The 22,236-nt window shown below is 35.8% G+C and overlaps 1 protein-coding gene across 2 annotated transcripts; it reads left to right on the top strand.

Moving 5' to 3' along the window:
* Positions 1-2,161: 2,161 nt before the first annotated feature.
* Positions 2,162-16,027, top strand: LOC132278662 (protein ACTIVITY OF BC1 COMPLEX KINASE 3, chloroplastic). 2 transcript variants are annotated; one of them, XM_059780507.1, is made up of 8 exons: positions 2,162-2,608; positions 2,705-2,932; positions 10,716-11,051; positions 11,253-11,808; positions 12,016-12,202; positions 12,308-12,686; positions 14,753-14,901; positions 15,761-16,027. In XM_059780507.1, exons 1-7 carry the CDS (start codon positions 2,285-2,287, stop codon positions 14,879-14,881), a joined length of 2,139 nt encoding a protein of 712 aa, XP_059636490.1. In that variant the 5' UTR covers positions 2,162-2,284; the 3' UTR covers positions 14,882-14,901; positions 15,761-16,027. The 2 variants fall into 2 exon arrangements, with proteins under 2 accessions (XP_059636490.1, XP_059636489.1); XM_059780506.1 differs by lacking the exon at positions 15,761-16,027 and having other exon boundaries at positions 14,753-15,354.
* Positions 16,028-22,236: the final 6,209 nt, after the last annotated feature.

The raw sequence follows: 22,236 nt of genomic DNA, 5'->3' as shown, positions 1-22,236 counted from the left end.
TGAATTTGGTTCTTTCTTTGAAACTTCAGATCATAAATTCAACTTGTAACCGTCATGCAACGCGGAAAAGCGCTTACTAAAAATTGCGGCTATTGGCAGGGTTGACAATCAAGCCCAAATTTTTCTTTTTTCTTTCAACCCGGATCCATTTGGATGTGAATGTGACAATCTAATCAAATAACCCATAAGCTAGTTGCTAGTCTTGAATGGTTCTTGTCAAATCATGTGCCGGCTAAATAAATGTGTTAGTTTTATTTTAAATTTAATATATATATTTTTTTTTATATATTTTTTTTCACACTTATATGTCAATATATGATTGAAATGGACTCATGGTCCTGAGATCATATAATAATTTTGAGTTGATTGATTGTAATTTTTTATCACAGGAAGTTTTGTGTTTAATTTTTAGAGAAGTTAAATTATAATAATACTCGAATTGACAAATTTTAGGAATAGATAGTATACATTTCGGTTTAAGGTTAAATAAAAATTAATTCGATTCCAATTGCTTGTAAAAAATTATAATCAGAATTGAAACTGATATGAAATTGAATAATGTAAGGCCTATTCGATCTGGTTTAATAGTTCTCTTTTAAAAACAAAATGTCTAGTATTCATTTAAAGAAATGTCCTAAATTGAAATTCCATAATCAAAGTAACTCAAACTTTATATGTTTGAGTATTGGTATCAAATTTATGTCACATGTGCTTACCTGCACCACTCTATTAATTTTTATTAATTTAGGTTGCTATCAAATTTATATCAAATGCCCTTATCTGCATCCAAAATCCTCAAACTCGTTTTTGGTTTAATCGATGTGATATGTGTTATATTATTATTTATTAATATTATAGTTTACAGTTCAATTTTAATAGACTTGGAATTAAAATTAGAACCATAAATTAACAATCCCAATTTAAGAACTGAGCTAAAATGACAGTTTAATTTGTACCAAATTGTACACACGCGTTTCACACGTGTAATTTATGAGATTCGTCTAACATGGTGCAGCACCACAGCGCAAGAATATGAGCTTTGCCTAGTTTATTTTGCCTTGTCCGGATTAATAATCCTTCACTTTTTACAGCAGAAAAGTTCTTATTTTATTTTTTTTAAATATAATTTTTATATCACCCTTTTTTTTTCTTTTTTTTTTTTTTTTGGCACCCTTGTCGATTTCCTATTGAATTTGTACCTCAACAGCTTTCACTTCTCTAGCATTAAATTTCCCAAAGTAGTTGGTGAACATTTGATGGGGTCAATTCTATTTTCAGAACAAAAATATCATGAAAGGGGCAAAAACAACTAACACTACTTTTATCGTGTTTGGTATACGGACTACTATAGAAGAAAAAAAATTGATAATGTAATAAATTAATGAAAATATTATATTAATTTTAATTTGTGTTCGAAAAGGATAGAAAGAAATGAAAGAATAAGATTTAATAAATTTATAATTTACTAAAAGAATTAAGCAAAAGAGTTAATTACTAAGACGGTGTTTGGTACGCGTTTTGTTTTTGGTATTTTTATTTTTTGTATGGTACTGTAGCAGTGAAAAGTAAAAAAAAAACACAGTTGATAAAAAATATTTTGTTTTGCATAATGCTGAAATATTTCATGAATATTTGCAAAAAATTAAAACATTAATTTAGTATTTTTACATGTTTCGACATTGAAACAACAAGTACGGTAAAGATGAATAGTTAAAAAAAATAAAAAACTTTTAAATAACATTTTAAAATTAATATTTTATTTTTTAAATTTGTAATATTTTTTAATCTAACGTGTTTTTATGTTTTTGTTTTAAAAAATATTATAATAAATTTACGTTTTGAAGCATAATTTTGAAAATTATTCAAATAATTATATAATAAAATATTTATTTTATTTCGCATTAAAACAAAACGCTAAACATGCTGCCCTATTATTTATTTTCTTCCGTTTCCGTCCACTCGTAAAATGATATAAAAATTATAATACATCCCCTCAATCCGTTATTTAGGACAAGAACATGTATTCACATTATGTTATATGACACGGTCGTGGAGTGCGAGAATCCATCAATCTTGTTTCGTGTACGAAAGTATCGAAAGGTCCATTTTGCATTATGAGCCAGATATTATACACTGTACATAAAAATATGTAATAATAAGTACATAAAAAAAAAAAAAACAAAAATACGAGAGAAGGAGAAAACGCTCTCTTCCTTCCCCCAAATTCCTTTTTTTTCTTCTCTTTCCTTCACCCACTCTCCATTATATCTCTGTGTTGGAAGCCATGAATTCTCTGGCACTAGCTTCAACAACCGGTTCGATAACCATTTCTAGGACAACCCATTCTTGTAATGGGAGAAGAAGAGTAAGACACAGACCGCGAGCAGCTCTGGTGGAGGCCAGACCTCGACCACCCGTTCCGGCCATCAGAGAAGGCCCTAACGGCAACAATGCCGTGCCGGTTCTCGCAGGAGACTCCGCTCTTCTTTCTTCAAGAAATCGAGCCAACGATATGCAAGCCGAGGCCAAAGCAATGGCGCGTGCCGTCAATGCCTCCGTCTATAGCCCTGAATTGCTTGCCCTAAAGTACGGCTCTCGACCCATCAAGGTAAAGAAATGAACAAATTCTGATGAGTAGAGTAATTGATGTTGATATAGAACTTGCGCTTTTGGATGAATTGTGTATCGTTGTGTTTTTTGATAGGTGTTGATGAGGACTTTGGAAGTATTTTTCGGGTTGGGTTCGTTTGGCTTTAAGCTGTGGTTAGATCAGCTGAATAAGCAGATCGATCAGAACAAGAGAGTGCGTGCAATTGAGCTGAGGAAGATCTTCACGAGGCTGGGACCTACTTTTGTTAAAATAGGACAGGGGTTGTCGACCAGGCCGGACCTCTGTCCACCGGAGTACCTCGAGGAGCTTGCTGAACTTCAGGTATCTTCTTCCTAATGCTCGCTCCCTATCTTTAAATGTTATATTAGTCCAAGTTGTTAATTTTTTTGGATTAGCTTGTTTACCAGTGCTTCTCCTAAATGGTGCCAAGAACCCCTTACCCAATTTACACTACACTCGGGTGTCGATGCAGTGCCCCTTGCCCATTTCTTGCAGCATGAGAACTTTTTGACCCGTTCTCTTGCAGGTCTTGGACTCTGTTTAGGACATAGTTGTTAAAGGCTCAAGGCGCATGAAGGCGCCAAAGGCCTTCTGGAGCCTAAGCGCAAGGCACAGTATAAGGCGCGAGCCTGATCGAAGTAGGGCACGAGTATAAAGTAATACATATTTAAACATATAATATTATATATATTCATAATCAAGCACTAATTGTAGTTAATGTAAGTAGTGAACCATAAATTTATGAATTTTGTCAAATATTTCATAAGTTTAAAACAATACAATATATGATATAGAACCTTTTAATTTAGTAGTCATTAAGTAAACAAGAAAATGATACAAATAAATGATTAAAAAATACAAGGCGCGCCTTTTTTGAGCCTGGAGCCTACTAAAAAGCGTGAGCCTGAGGGCTTTATGTGAGCCTTATTGCAGGGGCCTCGCCTGTAGTGGTTGAGGCGCTCTAGCTGAGCCTTGACGAGCCTGGGGCTTTTTTGGAGCCTAGGCGCGCCTTTAACAACTATGGTTTAGGACTAGTATACAAGGGCAAATAGGATTTGGAGTGGGAGTCGTGGGACATAGGAGAATAGTGAAAACCGCAGGAAACTGAAAAATTTTCCACGTTCTTCATCATGGCTGTACGGTGATGCCTAACCATGTAAATCTTTGTGTTCTTTGTGTGTGCCAGGTTTACTTTTCTTCTTGCTTCTTGATTTGTTCTTGGTTCGGGGCGTTTGTCGCAACAACAGATATAGAGTTAGAATGGCTTATTGAAAATAATGCACTAATCCATAAAACAATCAATATATATTTTATGACTCCGAATATTTGTAGAACATTTGCTTAGTAGTTGGGGACAACTGTTATGTTGCAAACACCACATTATTGCACCTAGTTAGCTCCTGAAAATTTATGCGTCTGTTTGTTGCTGACATCTATAATCAAATTGTACCATTTATAATGTAAAATGCTTGTGGTTTATGATGGCCAAAATGCAAGAACTCGAGGTACAACAGATGAAAAGCTTGACCAAGTTGGCTCAAATGCCAACACTGAAAGCTCATTGAACATTATTTAACTTGAGATTGAGATGAGGTACATGACTAGATAGGTTTGCAGTTGGCAATTGAAAGATGCTGTAGATGGAAAAAGGGGAAATAATTAGTTGACACTTGTATTGGTTCGCTGGTTCAGTCCCTTACTCACGAGGATCATCTTAGCACATAAGCATTTCATGGGGAATGCTTCATATTGGCTACTATGTTCTTGGTTGTCTCAAGATTTCTATAGTATGGTCTAGGACTATAGGTTTTGCAGCTTGCATCTTGCCTCTTTTACTAGGGACAAGTTCTGTGAATGGGGCAAAGCAGCAAGTCCAGGTGAATTAGTTCTTCTCTTTGCTCCTTAAAAGTTGTCTGCTGCCATTTACTTAGTTTTTTATGAAGTATGAATATGGATATGATTTACGGAAATGACATGATATGAATTAAATAAATAAATCAGAATACGGATAGAGCAAGGTTATGATAATGTATACGTGCATGTATTTGTCGCACGCCTATACATATTAAGAAAAATTATATTTTGTATCTTGTTATTGATAAATTTTAAAAAATAATTGTTTATCATATTATATACAATATACATATATTGCGACTAATATTCGTTTATTTCCAGTTCAATAAAAGATATATGATAAACAATTAAGTCTATGAATTTGTCACATATTTTTAAGAAAAATTATATTTTGTAGCTTGCTACGGATAAATTTTTAAAAATTAATTGTTTATCATATTATATACAGTATACATATATTGCGAATAGCATTTGTTTATTTCCAGTTCAATAAAAGATACTCCGTATATGACAAACATTTAACTCTGTGAATTTGTCACGTATTTTAGTATTCCTAACTTTATATTAAAATTACATGAAAAAGCTGAGATAGATGGTTGTACTGACATGCTTTTTGGACTAAATTAAAGATGATGTATTCTACTTTATCTCAGTTATTCTCTATAAGAAAGTCCAAGTATTTGAAATCATTGTGACAACTTTTTTCTAACAATTAAACTATGATATGTGTCAAACAAGTGAGAAGTATTCGATACGTGCTCGAGATGTGTCCAAGACATGGCAGACAAATGTCTCCCAAAGTATTTGAGAAGTCCCGAGTACATGTTCAAAATAAAAGAAAAAAATTATTGTCAAATTATGAATACACTTAACAATTACCAACGCATATCCACGAGCATCCAAGAAGGGTCGACATCCGATACGAATATGATGAGGATAATAGAAATACCCATGCTTCATTGCTTAGTGACTTCTGGTAGTTCAACACCAGCTGTTTCTATGTGACTGGGATAAAAGTGACGCTGCTCAAGGGTCTGTTTGGTTAAATGAAAATTAACAATGGAAGTGAAAGTTAAAGAAAGTGAAATAAATGAAAGGAAAATAATTTTTCTAAGATACATTTGATTGGCGTTAATTTTTTTCAAGAAAATAATGAAAAGTTACCAGTTCATGGTTTGGAATGTATGAAACTTACAAGAAAAGAATGGGTATTACAGTAAATTCATAACAATTGCTCAAGAAATCAAAATTTTATTGTGTTTTTGCGGGAATTTTTTTTGGAAGTTTGGTGGTTACAGAAAGTTTACTTTCCCTCAAAATTTTCCGTTTTATTTATTTTTTGTTCCATTTCCTTAACTTATTTGCTATTTCCATCTAACCAAATGGAGCCTAAGGATCTGCAGCCAATGCATTTATGTTGGTAATATGTTCATAGGCACCACATTAGGTATTAATTATTAGGGTTAATTTCACCTAGACCCCCTGAGGTTGGTGCATATATCACCTAGATGAAGATTTGGTTTTTAACGACCACTTAGACCCCAATTTGTGAGTTTGTATTTCACTTACACCCCAAATGTCAATTTGTAGTACTTTTTAGGTATAAAATGACAATTCTACCCTTTTGACCATATGTTGACTTAAAAAAAGTGTATTTCAAAATTTTCATGACAAAAATACCCTTCAAGTTTTTCATGACAAAAATACCCCCAAATGAGCTTACCACAGTTGCCTCTGCTATAAATTATTTTTTTCTCGACAATGACCATTGCTAATAAAAAACTAAATTTCAAAATTTTCACTCTTATTTCTTTCTTAATTTATTAATTGCCAAAAAAGTGAATTTCAAAATTTTCAGTCCTATTTCATTCTTAATTACTTGAATATTAACATGTAAAACACCTGTTAAAAAAAAAAGCCTGTTTCTTTTTTTAAAAAGCCTTTAAAGCAACTGTTACAATCATGTAAAGCAATTAGTCAACAAATTTTAATTTAAATTTAAAACCTGTAAAAGAATTGTAATTTTTTTAAGCCTCTAAAAATCAGATGCTGATACAGTCCAATTGCATGTACTGCTGCTGCAGATTTTTTTTTAAACCTCTAAATCAGAACCTGTTAGAGGATTGCAAAATCAGATGCTGATACAATCCAATTGCATATACTGCTACTGCAAATTTTTTTTTAAACCTCTAAATCAGAACCTGTTAGAGGATTGCAAAATTTTAAAACCTGTTACATTCCCAAAATATATCAATACCTGTTAAAGTCTCAAAATATATCAATACATTCCCAACATAAAGTCTCAAAATACATCAATACACTCCCAACTTAAAGTACAGAATATCAAAAATACCAAATACCAAACTTAATGTACTAAATAACTGCCACAAATAGAAAATGCCATCAAATTCATTCCATCTCAATGGTGTTAAGCTCCTACTTCCTGCTGGTACAACATGAAGGCTGAAATGAAACAAAAAATATTTATTACAATACAATTATATTCCTGAGAGCTTTGTGTTTTGTTGTTATTAGGATCAATAAATGAATTACATACCTGAGAGCCTTGTGTTGATGTGGCTTGAGTTGCTCTTGTTGCTGCTGCCCTACCGGAAGCCTAATATGAAAATTGAAATGAAGAAATCTTTATTGAAATGTGAAAAAAAAAAAAAAGAGAAAAAAAAAATTGAAATGAAGAAATCTTTATTCAATGAATTTAGTACCTTAGAGCCTTGTGTTGCTGCTGTTACTGCTCTATTCCTTTTTGATCTTTTTGGTGGATGTCTTCTTCCTCCTACTCTTGGGCCTGCTGTTGCTGATGATGATGATGGGCCTAAAGCTGCTGCTCTTGCCTGTTTTGCAGTAGGAGCCTTTTGACATCCCCTCTTGTTGTGTCCAAAATGTCCACATACACTGCACTGCACAATAGTTGACCTTTTCTTTGCTTCTGCTTCACCATCCTCCCTCTTCCTTGACACTCTTGGTCTACCACAGGGTCTTTTGAGTTTTGGTGGATCCAATTCAGGTTTGTCAACCTCAGTCCACATACTTTCATCGTGCATGGGGTGGATGAAAGGAGTGTAAGTCTTTGTATATGTATCCTTATTGTAGAAATCTGAACATAACTTCTCAATATCCACCCTTGTGGTAGTAATGGCTGCACATGCATGCATACAAGGAACTCCACTCACCTGCCATTCCCTACAACAACAAGTCCTCTCCCCAAGCATAACAATATAACTCTTCAGTTTTGCATTATCAGTTACCTCATACACTCCTTCAGCGGGCCATGGCAATTCACATGTACCAGCTTTGGATATATTGGAGTTTAATCTTTTCTTAATTTTTGGCACTACAGTGGTTGTCCAATCTACTGTCCTTCGAAACCTTTTGTTGAATTTGGACATCACCTTTGTTCTTATACATTCAAAAACAGCAGTGATTGGTTTTGCTCTAACATTCCCAAGCCAAGAATTAAATGACTCCACATGATTATTGGTGACATAGTCACATTTCACCCTATCATCAAATTTGTGTCTTGTCCATGTCTCCAAAGGATGCTCCATCAACCAAATTGAGGCATCCTGACTAATTGACTCAATCTGTCTCATTGCAATTTTGAAATCTTCTTCATTATATGCATTTACAGCTTCCCAGAATAGTTTCTTGTACTTCACACCTGGCCACCATGTCCTAAAGTTAGCATATATATGCCTGCAACATCTCCTAGTTATTGCTTGTGGAAAAATTTCAGAGAGAGCAGTTAAAATGCCCTTTTGACCAACTGACATAAAAGTCCATGGTATATTAGTTGTTGTTGTATCACCTAGGAATTTATGCAAGTGATCCAGAAACCATTTCCAACTGTCTTTAGTTTCAGACTCAACTACAGCTACTGCAAATGGATATAATCCATTATTCCCATCAAGTCCTATTGCACTCATCAAAATACCCCCAAATGGCCCCTTCAAAAAACAACCAGCAATACCAATAAATGGTCTGCAACCATTAATAAAACCATTTTGACATGCTGCAAATGATAAAAAAAAAAAAGTCTCTTGAACTTGGTAGGGTCATCTATACTTGGTTTTATAAAAATTAAACTCCCAGGATTAGTTTTAACTACCTCAGCTGCATATTTCCAAAGCTTTTTATATGAAGTAGAATGGTTCCCTAGAATCTGATCTCTTGCTATATTTCTAGCCCTCCAACAAGCACTAGTACTTACAATTGCAAGAAGTTTTTCTCTAACTTCTTCTTTCACATCTTTGACACTAATTTCAGGATTCCTTTTAAACTTCTCCATAAGCTTTTTTGCTATAAAAGGTGCAGTCACACTCTTGAGCTTACTTATTCTGATGCAAGTGTGCTCTGGGCCTACAGACGTCACCTTATATGTCAACTGATCAGCCAATATAGTTGCATGAATTCTCCAACTGCAGCCTTGGTTGGCACAGTGACAAGTAATTCTACCGGTCTCATTTTTTTCCCTAGCAAGGTTAAAACCTTTTTGGACTGAATACTCCACCAAAACCTCTCTGAAATGGCGGATGTCATAAAAAATATGGCCCTTCTCAAATTCAATTTTTCCCCCTTCAGCATATTTGAACAACTTCCCCTTCAATGATTTATATAAATAATCCACGGTCCTTGTTTGCTTTTTTCCTTTCCCTTTCGTTACATTACTCTCTATTTCATCCTCACTTTTTCCGGTCAAATCTTGATTCTCACTGTAATTAGATAACCCATCACTGCTCACATCTGGAATTTCATTTTCCAAGCCAATGTTTTGAAGATTATGATCTCCCAAATTCTCAACTCCTTCATGAACACCAGTCCAATCTTCATCATCACTATCACAAAAAGTATACTCAGATCCACCAACATCACTCGCACTGTTCTCTTCTTCACTCATCTCTTCACCGACATTTTCTTCTTCACTGACCTCTTCACTAACATTCTCTTCTTGCCTCACCACTACTTCTATCACCTCATCAACATCATGCAATATGTCATATGCCATTTCAAACTTGAATAACACACAACAAAAATGAAATGAAATGCAGAATCAGAGAACTCACAAGACAAAAAAAAAAAATCAAATATATATATATATATAGAAAAGAATCGAAATGGTGAGACATTGAAGTCCCAGTAAATTGTAAACGCACTTAACTCGAATTCAGTGACTCTCTGCTGTTTTTTGCAGAGACATGAGCAGTAAGCTGCCATGACAAGACCCCTTTCTCTCTCTCTTCTCTCTCTAAATAGTATCTACAATATAAGAGGGGAACAGCGAGACAGAAACATAGGGTTTGATTAGGATCGTACCTGAAATTAAGGTTCTTCAATGAACGGCCTCTGAAAATTAGGGTTTGATCTACCACAGTGAATTACTTGGTTTCGCCTTAAAAAATGGTCACAAGAATCTACTCAGGAGCTTCGGCAAAGAGGATCTCTCGTATGGGCGGCCTCTGTAGGAGAATCACTGAGATTTCAGAACAGCGGCGAAACCTCCTCGTACGGGCGGAAGCTACATCATTAAGGTAGATGGCGAGATGGAACGGCGGCGGAGGCTAGGTTTGGTTCGGAGATAAGGGTGTTGGGTGTTAGATGCAGAGGAGAGTGTAGGTTTGTGTTTGCCGTTTGGTTCGCCTATTTTGGGTTTTTTTGTGTACAATGTCATTAGGTGTACAATGTCAGGGGTAGTTTTGCCTTTTAAAATTATAAATTTTTTGGTATTAAATTGTATTAAAAATTTAAGGGTAAATGGGTCAATTCCCTTGTGTCAGAGTCCAAAAAACAAATTGGAGTCTAAGTGGTCGCTAAAAACCAAATCTCCATCTAGGTGAAATATGCGCCAACCTCAGGGGGTCTAGGTGAAATTAACCCTAATTATTATGTACTCAGTATTGAAGGCTGCGTAATATTCGGGATTTTAACAGGAGTATCTATTGGTTTGGTTGGTCACTCTTGTACTGGTATTAGGGTGTTACTGTTCACCAAAACTAGAAAATTCTACAAAATCACATTAAGTTGTGTGAGTCATGTTGCTTTATGATTTCAAATTTTTTTTTATGGGCACAAATGATGTAAGTCATGGTTGACGCTTTTTTTAGTATAATTTGCTGTTTTTTTTTTTTTTTTTTTTTTTTTTGTGAGATATAGCCGTCAATGCTTTGAAGTGTAGTTGTGATAAGTAGAAGTTAGATGCAAAGACAACCCTCACTGCTATTTTATGATTGGGCAGGATGCTTTGCCAACGTTTCCAGACGCAGAGGCATTTTCATGCATTGAGAGAGAGTTGGGAATCCCACTTGACTCCATCTACTCATCAATATCCCCATCTCCAATTGCTGCGGCCAGTCTAGGCCAAGTTTACAAAGCTCGGCTAAAATTATCGGGCCAGATTGTAGCTGTGAAGGTGCAACGCCCTGGCATTGAAGAAGCTATAGGACTTGACTTTTTCCTGATAAGGGGTCTAGGATTCATCATAAATAAATATGTTGACATTATTTCCAGTGATGTTGTTGCTCTTATTGATGAATTTGCTCGCAGAGTTTATCAAGAGCTCAACTATGTGCAGGTTAGTTTCCCCATCAAAATTTTCACCATTTTCATCATAAGCATGCATGTTGGCTCATTTTCTTTTCCCATGTATATCTGATTTTAGGAAGGCTTGTTCGTCTGTGACCTGTGTGAAATAGAAGAAACTAAAGCTTTGATTGTTTCATTTTTGTACAAGATTTCTCTGGGTTTGAATGTTAATTTTGACAGGTCTATGCAGGAGGGTCAGAATGCAAGGAGGTTTAAAAAGTTGTATGCTGACAAACAAGATGTCCTTGTCCCAGATATCTTCTGGGATTACACTAGTGGGAAAGTATTGACAATGGATTGGGTTGAAGGTGTCAAATTAAATGAGCAAGATGCAATTGAGAGACAAGGGTTGAAAGTTTTGGATTTGGTGAACACGGGTATTCAGTGCAGTCTCAGACAGCTGCTTGAGTATGGATATTTTCATGCAGATCCTCATCCTGGTAATCTCCTGGCAACACCCGAGGGAAAGCTTGCTTTTCTTGATTTTGGGATGATGAGTGAGACTCCAGAAGAAGCAAGATTTGCCATCATTGGTCATGTTGTTCACATGGTTAATCGGGATTATGAAGCTATGGCTCGTGACTACTATGCTCTAGATTTTTTGGCACCTGATGTAGATGTTTCTCCAATTGTACCAGCACTTCGGAACTTCTTTGATGATGCACTTAATTCTACTGTGAGCGAACTCAACTTTAAAACAATAGTTGACGGTTTGGGTGCTGTTCTATATCAATATCCTTTTAATGGTGAGCTGCTACTGTGTCTATTTATCAATGACCTTTAGCCTTATTGTCACCTGGTGCTGTTTAATCCATAGGTGCCATTGGCAAACTTAGGCAAAGCCCCACGTTTTATTGAATGCGGAGGCAAAAGTTTTCTTCATAACCACAACACTATGGCTGTCTAAATATATAAATACTTCTAACAGTGCTATTTTGGCAAAATGCTTGCAGTCCCAGCTTATTATGCATTAATATTGAGGTCGCTTACCGTACTAGAAGGTTTAGCCCTGTATGCTGATCCTGAATTTAAGGTCCTGGCTGCTTCATATCCATATTTTGCTAAAAGACTTCTAACAGATCCAAATCCATATCTGAGAGATGCTCTGATTGAGTTGCTTTTCAAGGATGGGAGGTTCAGGCATGTATTTTACTAATGTCTTGCTTTTATTTTTCTTCACCTTGAATTAAGTGATATGTTCCTTTTTAGTCCAGTTGGATGAACTAAAATGCTCCTTTGACACAGATGGAATAGACTTGAAAACCTGCTTGTTCAGGGTAAAAAAGATAGAGATTTTTCTGCAAATGATGCTTTACAACCTGTCCTGAAGCTGTTGTTGGGTCCAGAAGGTGAAGAGCTCAGGGTTTTAGTTATTAAAGAAGCTATCAGTGTTACTGAAGCTGTTATTCTGGGCTCAATGATTGATTCTTACAACTCCATGCCTGATCTTATGAGGACTCTTATTTTCAATGCCAATACAAGTGGGCCTCTTAGTGGGCCTCTTACAATGAGTGATGCTGAACGAGAAAGCATGATGCAGCTTAAAGAGCAAGTGTTTAGGATTTGGGGGCTTCTGCGAACCTCAGAGAATTTTGATCCTGCACTTTTGCAGCCCATTTTGCAGGTGAGAATCAACCTCTAATTTCTTTGTTCTTTAATTTATTTATTATTATTCCAGTTTCAAGTGGATATCATGTATGTTGATTATTTTACTCAGCAAACTAACAAACTTGCTCTACACTTATTTCTCAACTTCATGCTTATCAGTTATCATCATCATCATCCTTCCTTATCAGCTTTAATATACGAGTAAAATTTATATGATTCTAGGAGCGCGAGACTATTTTACTTCAGGATTATAGGACACTGAAGTTGGCCCGTATATTATCCGTGGAGTTATTTTTTCTTACTTTTATCTTCTCTTTTTTAAGTTTTTTTGTTTTATATATATATATATATAGATATATATATAGAGTAATGATTTCCTGCTCTCCGGTAAACAAAAAATTTTCTCCACACCAAACAGGGTAACCGTTGGATATGATTCAAGGGTAAAAAAAAGGTAATTACCAAAAACAACATAACAAATCATATACAACGCCATGCTTGGTGTCGATAAATCTCTTGCTCATCTGTGACTGGTGAGCAAGTGATCATTTCTGTATATATACTTGCTAAAAATATATAGGAAACAATAAATAAGGGCTTGTTTATTTATAGCTCCTACGTAAATAAGAAGCTGCCTTACCTTTCATGAATTTAGCCTTATGTTGTGCCTCTCCTTGCATCATCTCACCATGAAACACCATTGATTGAACTCAACAGAACTTGATAAGAATTTCAGGTTGCCAAGTTTGTATTGTAACAACCCTCACCCTACCCAGACACTTGTTCGCTTTTGGCTCCCCCAAACGGGAGACTTCCCAGGAGGTCACCCATTCTGGTATTACTCCAGGTTAAGCACGCTTAACTCCGGAGTTCTAACAGATTAACGACCATTACGGCTTTGTGTCATAAAAGGGTGTTGAATCTACATATAGCACTTGCCTTTTCCACACCCAAACGATGTGGGATTGTACACCTATAGCTTGCCCAGTGTGGTAGTCTGTCAGTGCCTCGCACTCGCCCATGCACACCCGCCCACATAGGTCGCCACATATATTGGATTAAACTCAAACTTCTAACCTCGCACCTTCTCTCAATAATGTATATTTTGTGGTTGTAGTAGTCTACTGTTAGCCGGTTGATTGCGAAGCACCCACCTGTTACACCTACTATCTTGATGTGCCATCCTATTTGATGTGGGATCCAAGAATAATATGCCATAAAAGTTTTTCAGTTTTAGTAGATAATGTGGTATTGGGAAATCTTAAATGATCTTGCTGTTTTTTTTAAAAAAAAAAAAAAAAAATTTATTTCTAAATTATTTTCAAGGGTCTAGGGATTCTAACTTCGAATTATAGGTGGCCATATTGCCTAAGGATGTTTTCTTTTTCTGGTGATTTTAGTATTTCATTTAGATTTAGGATATGCTTGGTACAGTAGAAAAGAAAAGAAATGATAACATTAGTTAGAAGGGAAAAGAAAAGAAATGAGAGGACAGTGTTAATTGTTTGTCGTGTCTGGTTGATTAATAAAAGAAAAGATAATAATCATGTTTGGGGAAAGAAATGAAAGGAAACTATTGTAATGAATTGACAAACATACCCTTTTTTATAGAGTTTTTTTTTTAAAAATATAAGGGCAAATTTGGTATTAACAAAGTTTCATTTAAAATATTAGTCTTTCCTTCCCTTTCCTTTCATTTCCTTTCCTTTCCATCCAACATTTCCTACCAAACACATTTTTTTTTTTTTTGTTATTTCCTTCCATTACCATTCTATTCTTTTCCTTTCATTTCCATTCTACCAAACTGGCCCTTACGGTCTTCTAAAGCCTGTAAATAGGCCCCAAGGATGGAAGACTTATTGGATTCCTACAGAAGCATCTTGGTTGAAGACAGTATCCAGAGCATGATGACATGTTCTTTAGGTTCTGAATCCTTTTATATATATAAAAAAAAAATGCTAGACTAGAACTGCTTATATTATTGAAGAGGGTATTCAAGGCATTTGTTGTTGAAATAACCTAAGGTAGTGGACTTGTTTGTAATTCATTAATCAAGCTGATTCGGGAACTATGCATGTACAGGTCCTGCAAGAACCTGAGGCACGCAGCCTTGGGGGGCGTGTAATTGGTGGAATCACTCAGCGTTTAGCGGCACGCTTGCTGAAACAAGTTCTCCGAGTTCCAACAACGGTTCCTGCTTCGGTTCCATAAGCATTGTTAAGAGCTTTCAGGTGAGATAATACATGTGACATATTTCAACTTAACAACATTTGGTTAACAGCTACAATTGAAAAAGTAGAACGAAAGGAAAAGTGAATCACATGATTTTGCCACAATAATGTGCAAGCCAGCTTGTTGAATGGTTGCTTCTTGTACCCAAAGGGGCTTTCTGGGCAACCAGGGAAATTGAACTCAAATTCATAGCTTCTGAGATGAGTCAACCAGGGAAAATGAACTCAAATTCACACACAACTTTGTTCTTCATGGCGTTTAAATGTCTGTTTCTTCTCATCACACTTGTTTAGAATAAGATCATTCTAGTCCAGCTTCTTCAAGGAATTCAATTATTCATATTTTTTATTATTGTCTTCCTAGTGTTTATTGTGTCAAAGTCAAACCAACCTGTGTACAAATACCATGTGAATCACAATCAAGTAATTTTATTTTCATGGGACATCCAATAATTGTGTCTGGTGCCGGTAATTTTAATTTTTGTTTGGATTTCTTTTCCTTTTTCCGGTAAATATTTACCTGTTGGATAAATTGCACATTACCTTTCAAAAAGGCTCTATAATATTTCATGTATATTTTTCGTTTTTTTGGGGACACATAGCATGGAATTGGGCCATGTGTACCCCATGATCGGTCCGGAAGTCATACATAAAAACCCTTTTTGGGCCAAGCAGGGGTCTCACTACTTTTTGGGCCCTGTAAACCTTACTTCTCTTTGGACAGTAGGTTGAATCTTATTAAAAACCTTTCCATAAAATGTATATTAACGGAACAAAATCCTCTTACATCAAGTAAGTGGTGCAACCCTAAAAAAAACAGTCGTGAAACATGCTGAAATTCATTACATTTTTTTTGTAGGGTGCTTCCTTAATTTGATGGAACCAGACTATTATTTCACCGGAGAGGATGGTCCAATCAAGTAACTGGTTAATAGATCATTTTTCAACACTTCCATGGCCATTCATGGATATTCCCTAAAGCCTAATTAGTATTAATGTGGCATACTTCTTCCAAACTAATATATATCTATATTTCATGTAGTTGTAATGATGTATAAACGGGCAATACCAAGAAATGGTAAATATCATGTAAAGCATCACACATTAAAAGGAAGAATTAAAATCATACTTTCTAACATGTTTCTTAAGCTAGAGACTAATCGAGTTATACTAGCCACAATTCTTAGAAACTTGTTCTACTCAAGGCCATGGTCAATTTGTCACCGGCTCGTCATGCATGGCGGTCGTCGTTTGTTTTTATGTTTTTGTTTCTTGGCAGAAAAAAGGCGTCATTGTTTGGTGTAATGATAAAAGCTCACGGAGAAACAGGAGAGTGCTAGTAGGAGTCTGAGGGCAACAAAAGACGTTATTGTTTGGTGCAATGGTAAAATCTTACTAAGAAACAGGAGAGTGCTAGTAGGAGTCTTAGAGCGTCCGCGTTGTGCAAAAATAATGTTCCCATTTGGAGTCGTAGGTGGAACCATCGGTCTTGTTTTATTTGCAAAGAAAAGTGAATTTCAAATTTATTCAAATGAGAATCCACCTCAATATGTTTTGAGTCCTCCTATGAAGTATTTCTATTATTCATGGTTCTCCAAACATGACACTTTTTATGGGACAGAGAGAGTACAGGGTTATTTGTCTCGCATAAATTTGGTTCACAATTTCTCAAATATGACACTTTTTATAGGACAGAGAGAGTACATAATTATTTGCCTTGCATAATTTTGGTAAGTGGCACAATTCTCTAATAATGACACTTTTTATGAGACGGATGGATTACATAGTTATTTGCGTTGCATAATTCTGATAAGTGACTTTATGTTATATGATTATCAACTTCTTCCGAATGATCAATCATTTCGGAGTTTTATATATATATATATATATATATATATATATATATATATGCATCATGTGTATGCATATATTTATGTATGTATATGTGTGTCTTAGGGACAAAGTCAAAGGAAACGACTTGTTCCTTTGAATCTAACGAAAATCAAACGCCATAGGCGTATTTTTTATTAGCAGGTATGACACTGACTGTCAATTGGGCGTGGAGGATAAACTATTGGAGGCAGTAATTGAATTATATTAGAGGAATACTTAGAAAAATTGAGACATCCTCAACTTCAAGTGAAGTGTCGATGAGACATCAAAATCTGAAATGTCTCACATTCCACTACCTTTTCTTAAGTTCCAATAAAAAACAGCTGGGTTGCATTTTGAAATATAAATTTTAAATCCCATGTAACTGCCCTTGTTCTATAGATTAATCGACTAAATTCTATATGAATATTGATAAATTTTTTATTAATTTGAAACCATGTTTAGATAGATGGTTTGGAAAAGTTTCTACTCAGGTGCTATGATATATCATTTGGACTCCGACCTTGTCCAATTAATAAGGTTGGACGGCTCATGTCTCAAATTTCATTGCTATTTGTTAGTTGTTTTTTTTTTTTTTTTTTTTTTTTAAAAAAAAAAATTATTATTATTATTATTATTTTTTGACAAAAACACAATCACTTACCTATTTTTGTCCCCATAAAAATCCACATTCAAACTTTTTATTTTGAAAAGTGAAAAAGTACCATAAAATTACAAGACCTACCATTTGTTAGTTAAATTCTTATCAGACTGTCCCATTTTCATGTTGGGTGATCGAAATCAACAGGAAATGGATAATTTTAAATTGAATCCCTTGTTCTATAAATTAATAAGAATGATGATTAAACAAGGTTAAAAAGTTGCTCCATTTGAAGGGTTTTTTTGGGGGTACATTTGAGCTTGATCAATCTTTAAGAATAAAATGAATTAAAAAGTGCCATCACCCACACTTATATACATTAAAAAATAAAATTAAGAAGCTATGGGATGACTTTCCCTACCTAACGGATTCCAGAGCAAAAGAGTCCAAACCACGAGCAGGTCGGAGGCAGATGCAGCCAACAAGCTGCCACTTGGTGGCAAATTGAGAGAGAGATAGATTAGTGATAACAATAAATATTAATAAAAATGTTTGTATTCAGACTAAAGTACCTAAATGAATAGATAGATTCTTTGTTACTAAAAGAAAATTAAATGTTACTTATAAAAAAAATAATAAAGATAATAATGTCATGTTCTGAATTATGGAGATTTCACCATCATCGACAAATTCAAAAAAGGAAAAAGAAAAAAACGAAGAAGAACATAATACATATTATGACAAGTAGTCCAAAAGGTGAAATTTACTTTGATCAGAAGACACACATGTCAAACCGAATCAGAAAACTCAAATATCAGGAAATACTTGTTCTATTAAGTACAAACCTGAGATTTGAAAGGAAAAAGAAAGAAAAGAAAGACACTTGCAAACAAATCCACATCCAGATGGAGCAACACAAACATAGTTTTAGAATATTAATAATACCGACACTGTCATTACACAATAACAATATAGATAAATAGCCATGAATGATGTTGACTCATATAGGTGTTTTGTGTGTGTGTTTGTGTTCAATTCAATACCTGTGTTATTGTCTCTAGCCGGCCACAGGCCTGCCTTCTGCCTGCTGATGTTTAACTAACAAATGGGATGGTTTCTTAAGAGCAAGAAATTTCAACCATCAATAAACTATAAAAATTGCTCATCAAACTAGTGGCCAACAAGCACTTCAACAACCAAAACTTAAACCCTCCCAGTGGCTCTCTTCTGCTCCGGTTAGCGTAGTTTGGAACAAAACTCTCCATCAATCTTCCAAACAGAAACTCTTTGCAACTCCTCCCATCAACCCTTCCTCACAAGAAGTATATGACTGCCGAGGATGGCGTTCTTCCCCGATGCTTTTCACACAATGACACCAAAAGGAATGATGCTACTAGTCAAATAGGTGACATGGGAGGATTGAAGAGGAGGGTGAGAAAGAATATGCAACACCATTCTAAAGTTAGTGGCCAGTTCAGGAGGTGTTCTTCCTTATCGATGTCAGCACGCCTAGCAGACACCACATCTGTAGCAGCAGCAATGGAACAGTATCTGAAGCTGGTCGATGATTCTGTTTTAGTCAAATCTTGTCTTGCTCCAGCCAGGGGCCAGAAGGCCCTAACATTTCCGGAACAAAAAGAGAGAAGAAGTGTGAGCAGCCTGCAGTCCCAGAGCATGGGCTGTATTGTTCCGTGGCAGTGGTCAAGAGTGCGTAAAGGAATTAAAAGAAGAAAGGTAATCTATCTGATGAAAAGAAGGTTCAACAACAGATGCAAACAGAAGATAGTTACCTTAGCAAATTGTCCACAGGGCCAGCTCTTATCATCTGAAGAGGCTTCTAGGGAAGAAATTGATCATAGCTGTGACTTTGGTTTTGGCTCTGCTTATCAAAGCAAAGATGAGATCCTCTTAAACTCGAGCTTCAGTCAAAAGTATCAACCAAAACTTTTTCAAGACATTGCAGGTCATGAAATCACAGTCAAGGCCATGTCAAATGCTGTTAAGAAGAAGAAAGTCGCACAACTTTATCTCTTCCATGGCCCCAGTGGCACTGGGAAGACTTCTACTGCTAGAATATTCGCCATGGCGTTAAACTGTGAATCAACTGCAAGTACTAAACCATGCTGGGGTTGCAGAGGCTGCTCAAAAAGCCTTTATATCATGGAGTTGTGCTCCTGTAGTAGAACAACTGGATTCGAAAGAATTAAGACGCTGATCCAGAGCACGTCGTTCACCCAGGCAATATCAGGTTTCAAAGTCCTAATCATTGAGGAATGTCACACATTCACTGCAAAAGCATGGGATGAACTTTTGGGCATATTAGAAGGGGGATATGGTTCTACGGTGGTATTTGTCCTCATCACCGTTGATGCAAGCATGGTTCCCAAAAACATATCATCAAGATGTCAGAAATTCTCCTTCCGAAAGCTCAAGGATAAGGATATAACACTCAAGCTATCAGAAATTGTAGCAAATGAGGATATAATAATTGAAAGAGAAGCAATGAAACTGATTATCGCCAAGGCAGAAGGATCCTTGAGAGAAGCTGAGAACATATTGGATCAGCTGGCCTTACTGGGGTCAACAATCACAAGTTCCATGGTCCAACAGCTTGTGAGTAGTCCTTTCTTGTATTTGTGTCTGATTTTTTTTTTTTTTGGGATTTTTGGAACGACACACTGCCAAAGAAAACATCTCTCTTAAACTACTTCACAATGGAATGGTGTTACTATCTACTACTATTTTTTTTTTACTTATTCTTCTCCTTACAGGTAGGTCTCGTTCCGCATAATAAGCTTATTGACTTGCTCGCTACAGCAATTTCAGGGGACACTATCAAGACTATCAGAATTACGAGGGAGCTAATTGCAGCAGGTGTTGAACCACATGTCCTTGTATCCCAATTGGCATCTCTTACCACAGACATACTTTCGGGAACTGCTCTAGCAGAATCAACATCATCAGCAGGGTCATCCAAAAGTAATAATAGGCTGTTAAGAAGCAGATCACAACTCAGTAAGATGCTTTTATTACTTTCAGTCACTATATATATAACATTTTGACACCTGCTGATACTTAAATTTTTTTGCAGCAAATACTCAATCAGAGAGGTTGTGTTATGCATTAAAGATACTAGTTGAAACAGAGAAGCAACTCAGGTCCTCAACTGACCATACTTCTGAGATATTTGCCTCCCTTTTAGAAATTACTTCCGAAAATGTCAGCAACAGAATTTCCACGGGTATTGTATTCCCCCGAGAAATAACATTATCCTCAGGTATTCTAGGTAGTGAATGAGAGATGGATTTCAAAATTCTGGTAGATAACATTTTTTGTAACCAAATAGAAGTCAGCATTTTTATGCTAGTTATATTTGCTCTTGCAGGTGATATGTCAAATGCAAATTCAGAAGATATACACCAGCAAATATTATCCCAAAGTAGAAGCAGTACAGATCATCGTTCTATCTACAGAACCTCTGAGCAAGCTGATATAGACAGAATTGAACCGGGAAAAACCAGAAAAAGCATTGATAAAGCCCCAAAATGTAGAGGCATGGAAGTTGAAAAAGAGTCCATTTTGGAGCACAACAGTGACATTGAAGAAATTTGGCAGAATATACTGGAAAGAATGCAAAGTAGTTCTATGACAGAATTCTTATACCACCAAGTGAAGCTTGCATCGCTAACCATATCCAGTGGTAATGCAATTTTTCCTACTCATTATCATGATGTTCATTACGATACGATTGCTCTAAAAAAATCTCGATCCAAATATGTCCTTTTATGCTTACATTTTCCATGTCCAACAGTCAATGCCATTGTGCATTTGATGTTCAAAAGACCTGAAGACAAGAGGGCAGCCCAGATGTCTGAAGAAAGCATATCAAAGGCCCTTCAAATGGCCATTGGTCGTCCTGTAACTGTGAATATGAGCCTAGAACCAGCAGGCTGGGACATTATAGAAGAAAATAGAGTTTCTACTATAAGCCAGCTGGTGGATTGCAGTCATTCTAACCAAGAGCAGAGAACACCATCTCTCCCAGAGTTTGTTCACCATAGAAATTCAGAAGCTGAAACTCAATTCCTTACAGCTCATGAATCACCTCCTCCATCAGAACACTTGAGGCTCGTCAAATTGAATGACTGTGAACCATCTCAAGGGCATGATGGATGTCCATCAGAAGAAAAGGAGGCAACTACAGCTCAGCCTCAAGTGATTGTACCCTTTACCGGACTTTTGACCCAGAATAACCAATTCGATTCGTATGTAGATCCTGAAAGAGATATTTTAACAAGAGAACAACCCTCAATAACCACGGATCATATCATGACAGCCAACAAACCTAAACACAGGTGGTGGTCATTATCCTCAATTCCACATAGTGATGCTAGTGTAGAACCATACAGTCAAGATATATTGTTCGAAAATGAAAACAGAGAAAGAGAGAGCAGAGCCAAGTTTCAGAAAGGCTTATCAAAGGCTACCGAAGATCATCATTCACAAAAAAGCGCAGTGCATGTGTAAGTTATGATTATATATGGAGCACTACAATGGAAAAATAAGAAGAAAGATTATAAAACTTTTCTTCTACTTATTTTATGTATAGAGATTTGAAGAATAAGGACTAACAAACTTTACATTTATGTGCAGAGGATCGGACCACTTTTGCAGTTTCACCGACGTACTTTGTCCAAGGAAGATCAAAGTAAGGGGTAAAGCGACATGATTGTTATCCTTGTATTCAAAATTCACAGTATGTGCAAGCAAGAAATTGTGAGAAGGTACATGCTAAAAGAGAGAGAACTTTACATCCGGTAGAGAGATGCATGAAGAAATTACTCATCACCTTGTTTATTACT

This window comes from Cornus florida, unplaced genomic scaffold (genome assembly GCF_030987335.1).
Source record: "Cornus florida cultivar Cherokee Brave unplaced genomic scaffold, ASM3098733v1 CherokeeBrave_3.0.0_Hap2_Chr10, whole genome shotgun sequence".
NCBI lineage: Eukaryota > Viridiplantae > Streptophyta > Magnoliopsida > Cornales > Cornaceae > Cornus > Cornus florida.
The sequence above is the reverse complement of the archived record's forward strand: the minus strand, read 5'-3'. Positions and strand labels throughout refer to the sequence as shown.

Coding starts and splice junctions, on each gene's coding strand:
- LOC132278662 (XM_059780507.1), top strand. CDS start 2,285: ATGAATTCTCTGGCACTAGCTTCAACAACCGGTTCGATAACCATTTCT. Junction 12,203..12,307: donor TTCAAGGATGGGAGGTTCAG/GCATGTATTTTA, acceptor CCTTTGACACAG/ATGGAATAGACTTGAAAACC. Junction 12,687..14,752: donor TTTTGCAGCCCATTTTGCAG/GTGAGAATCAAC, acceptor ATGCATGTACAG/GTCCTGCAAGAACCTGAGGC.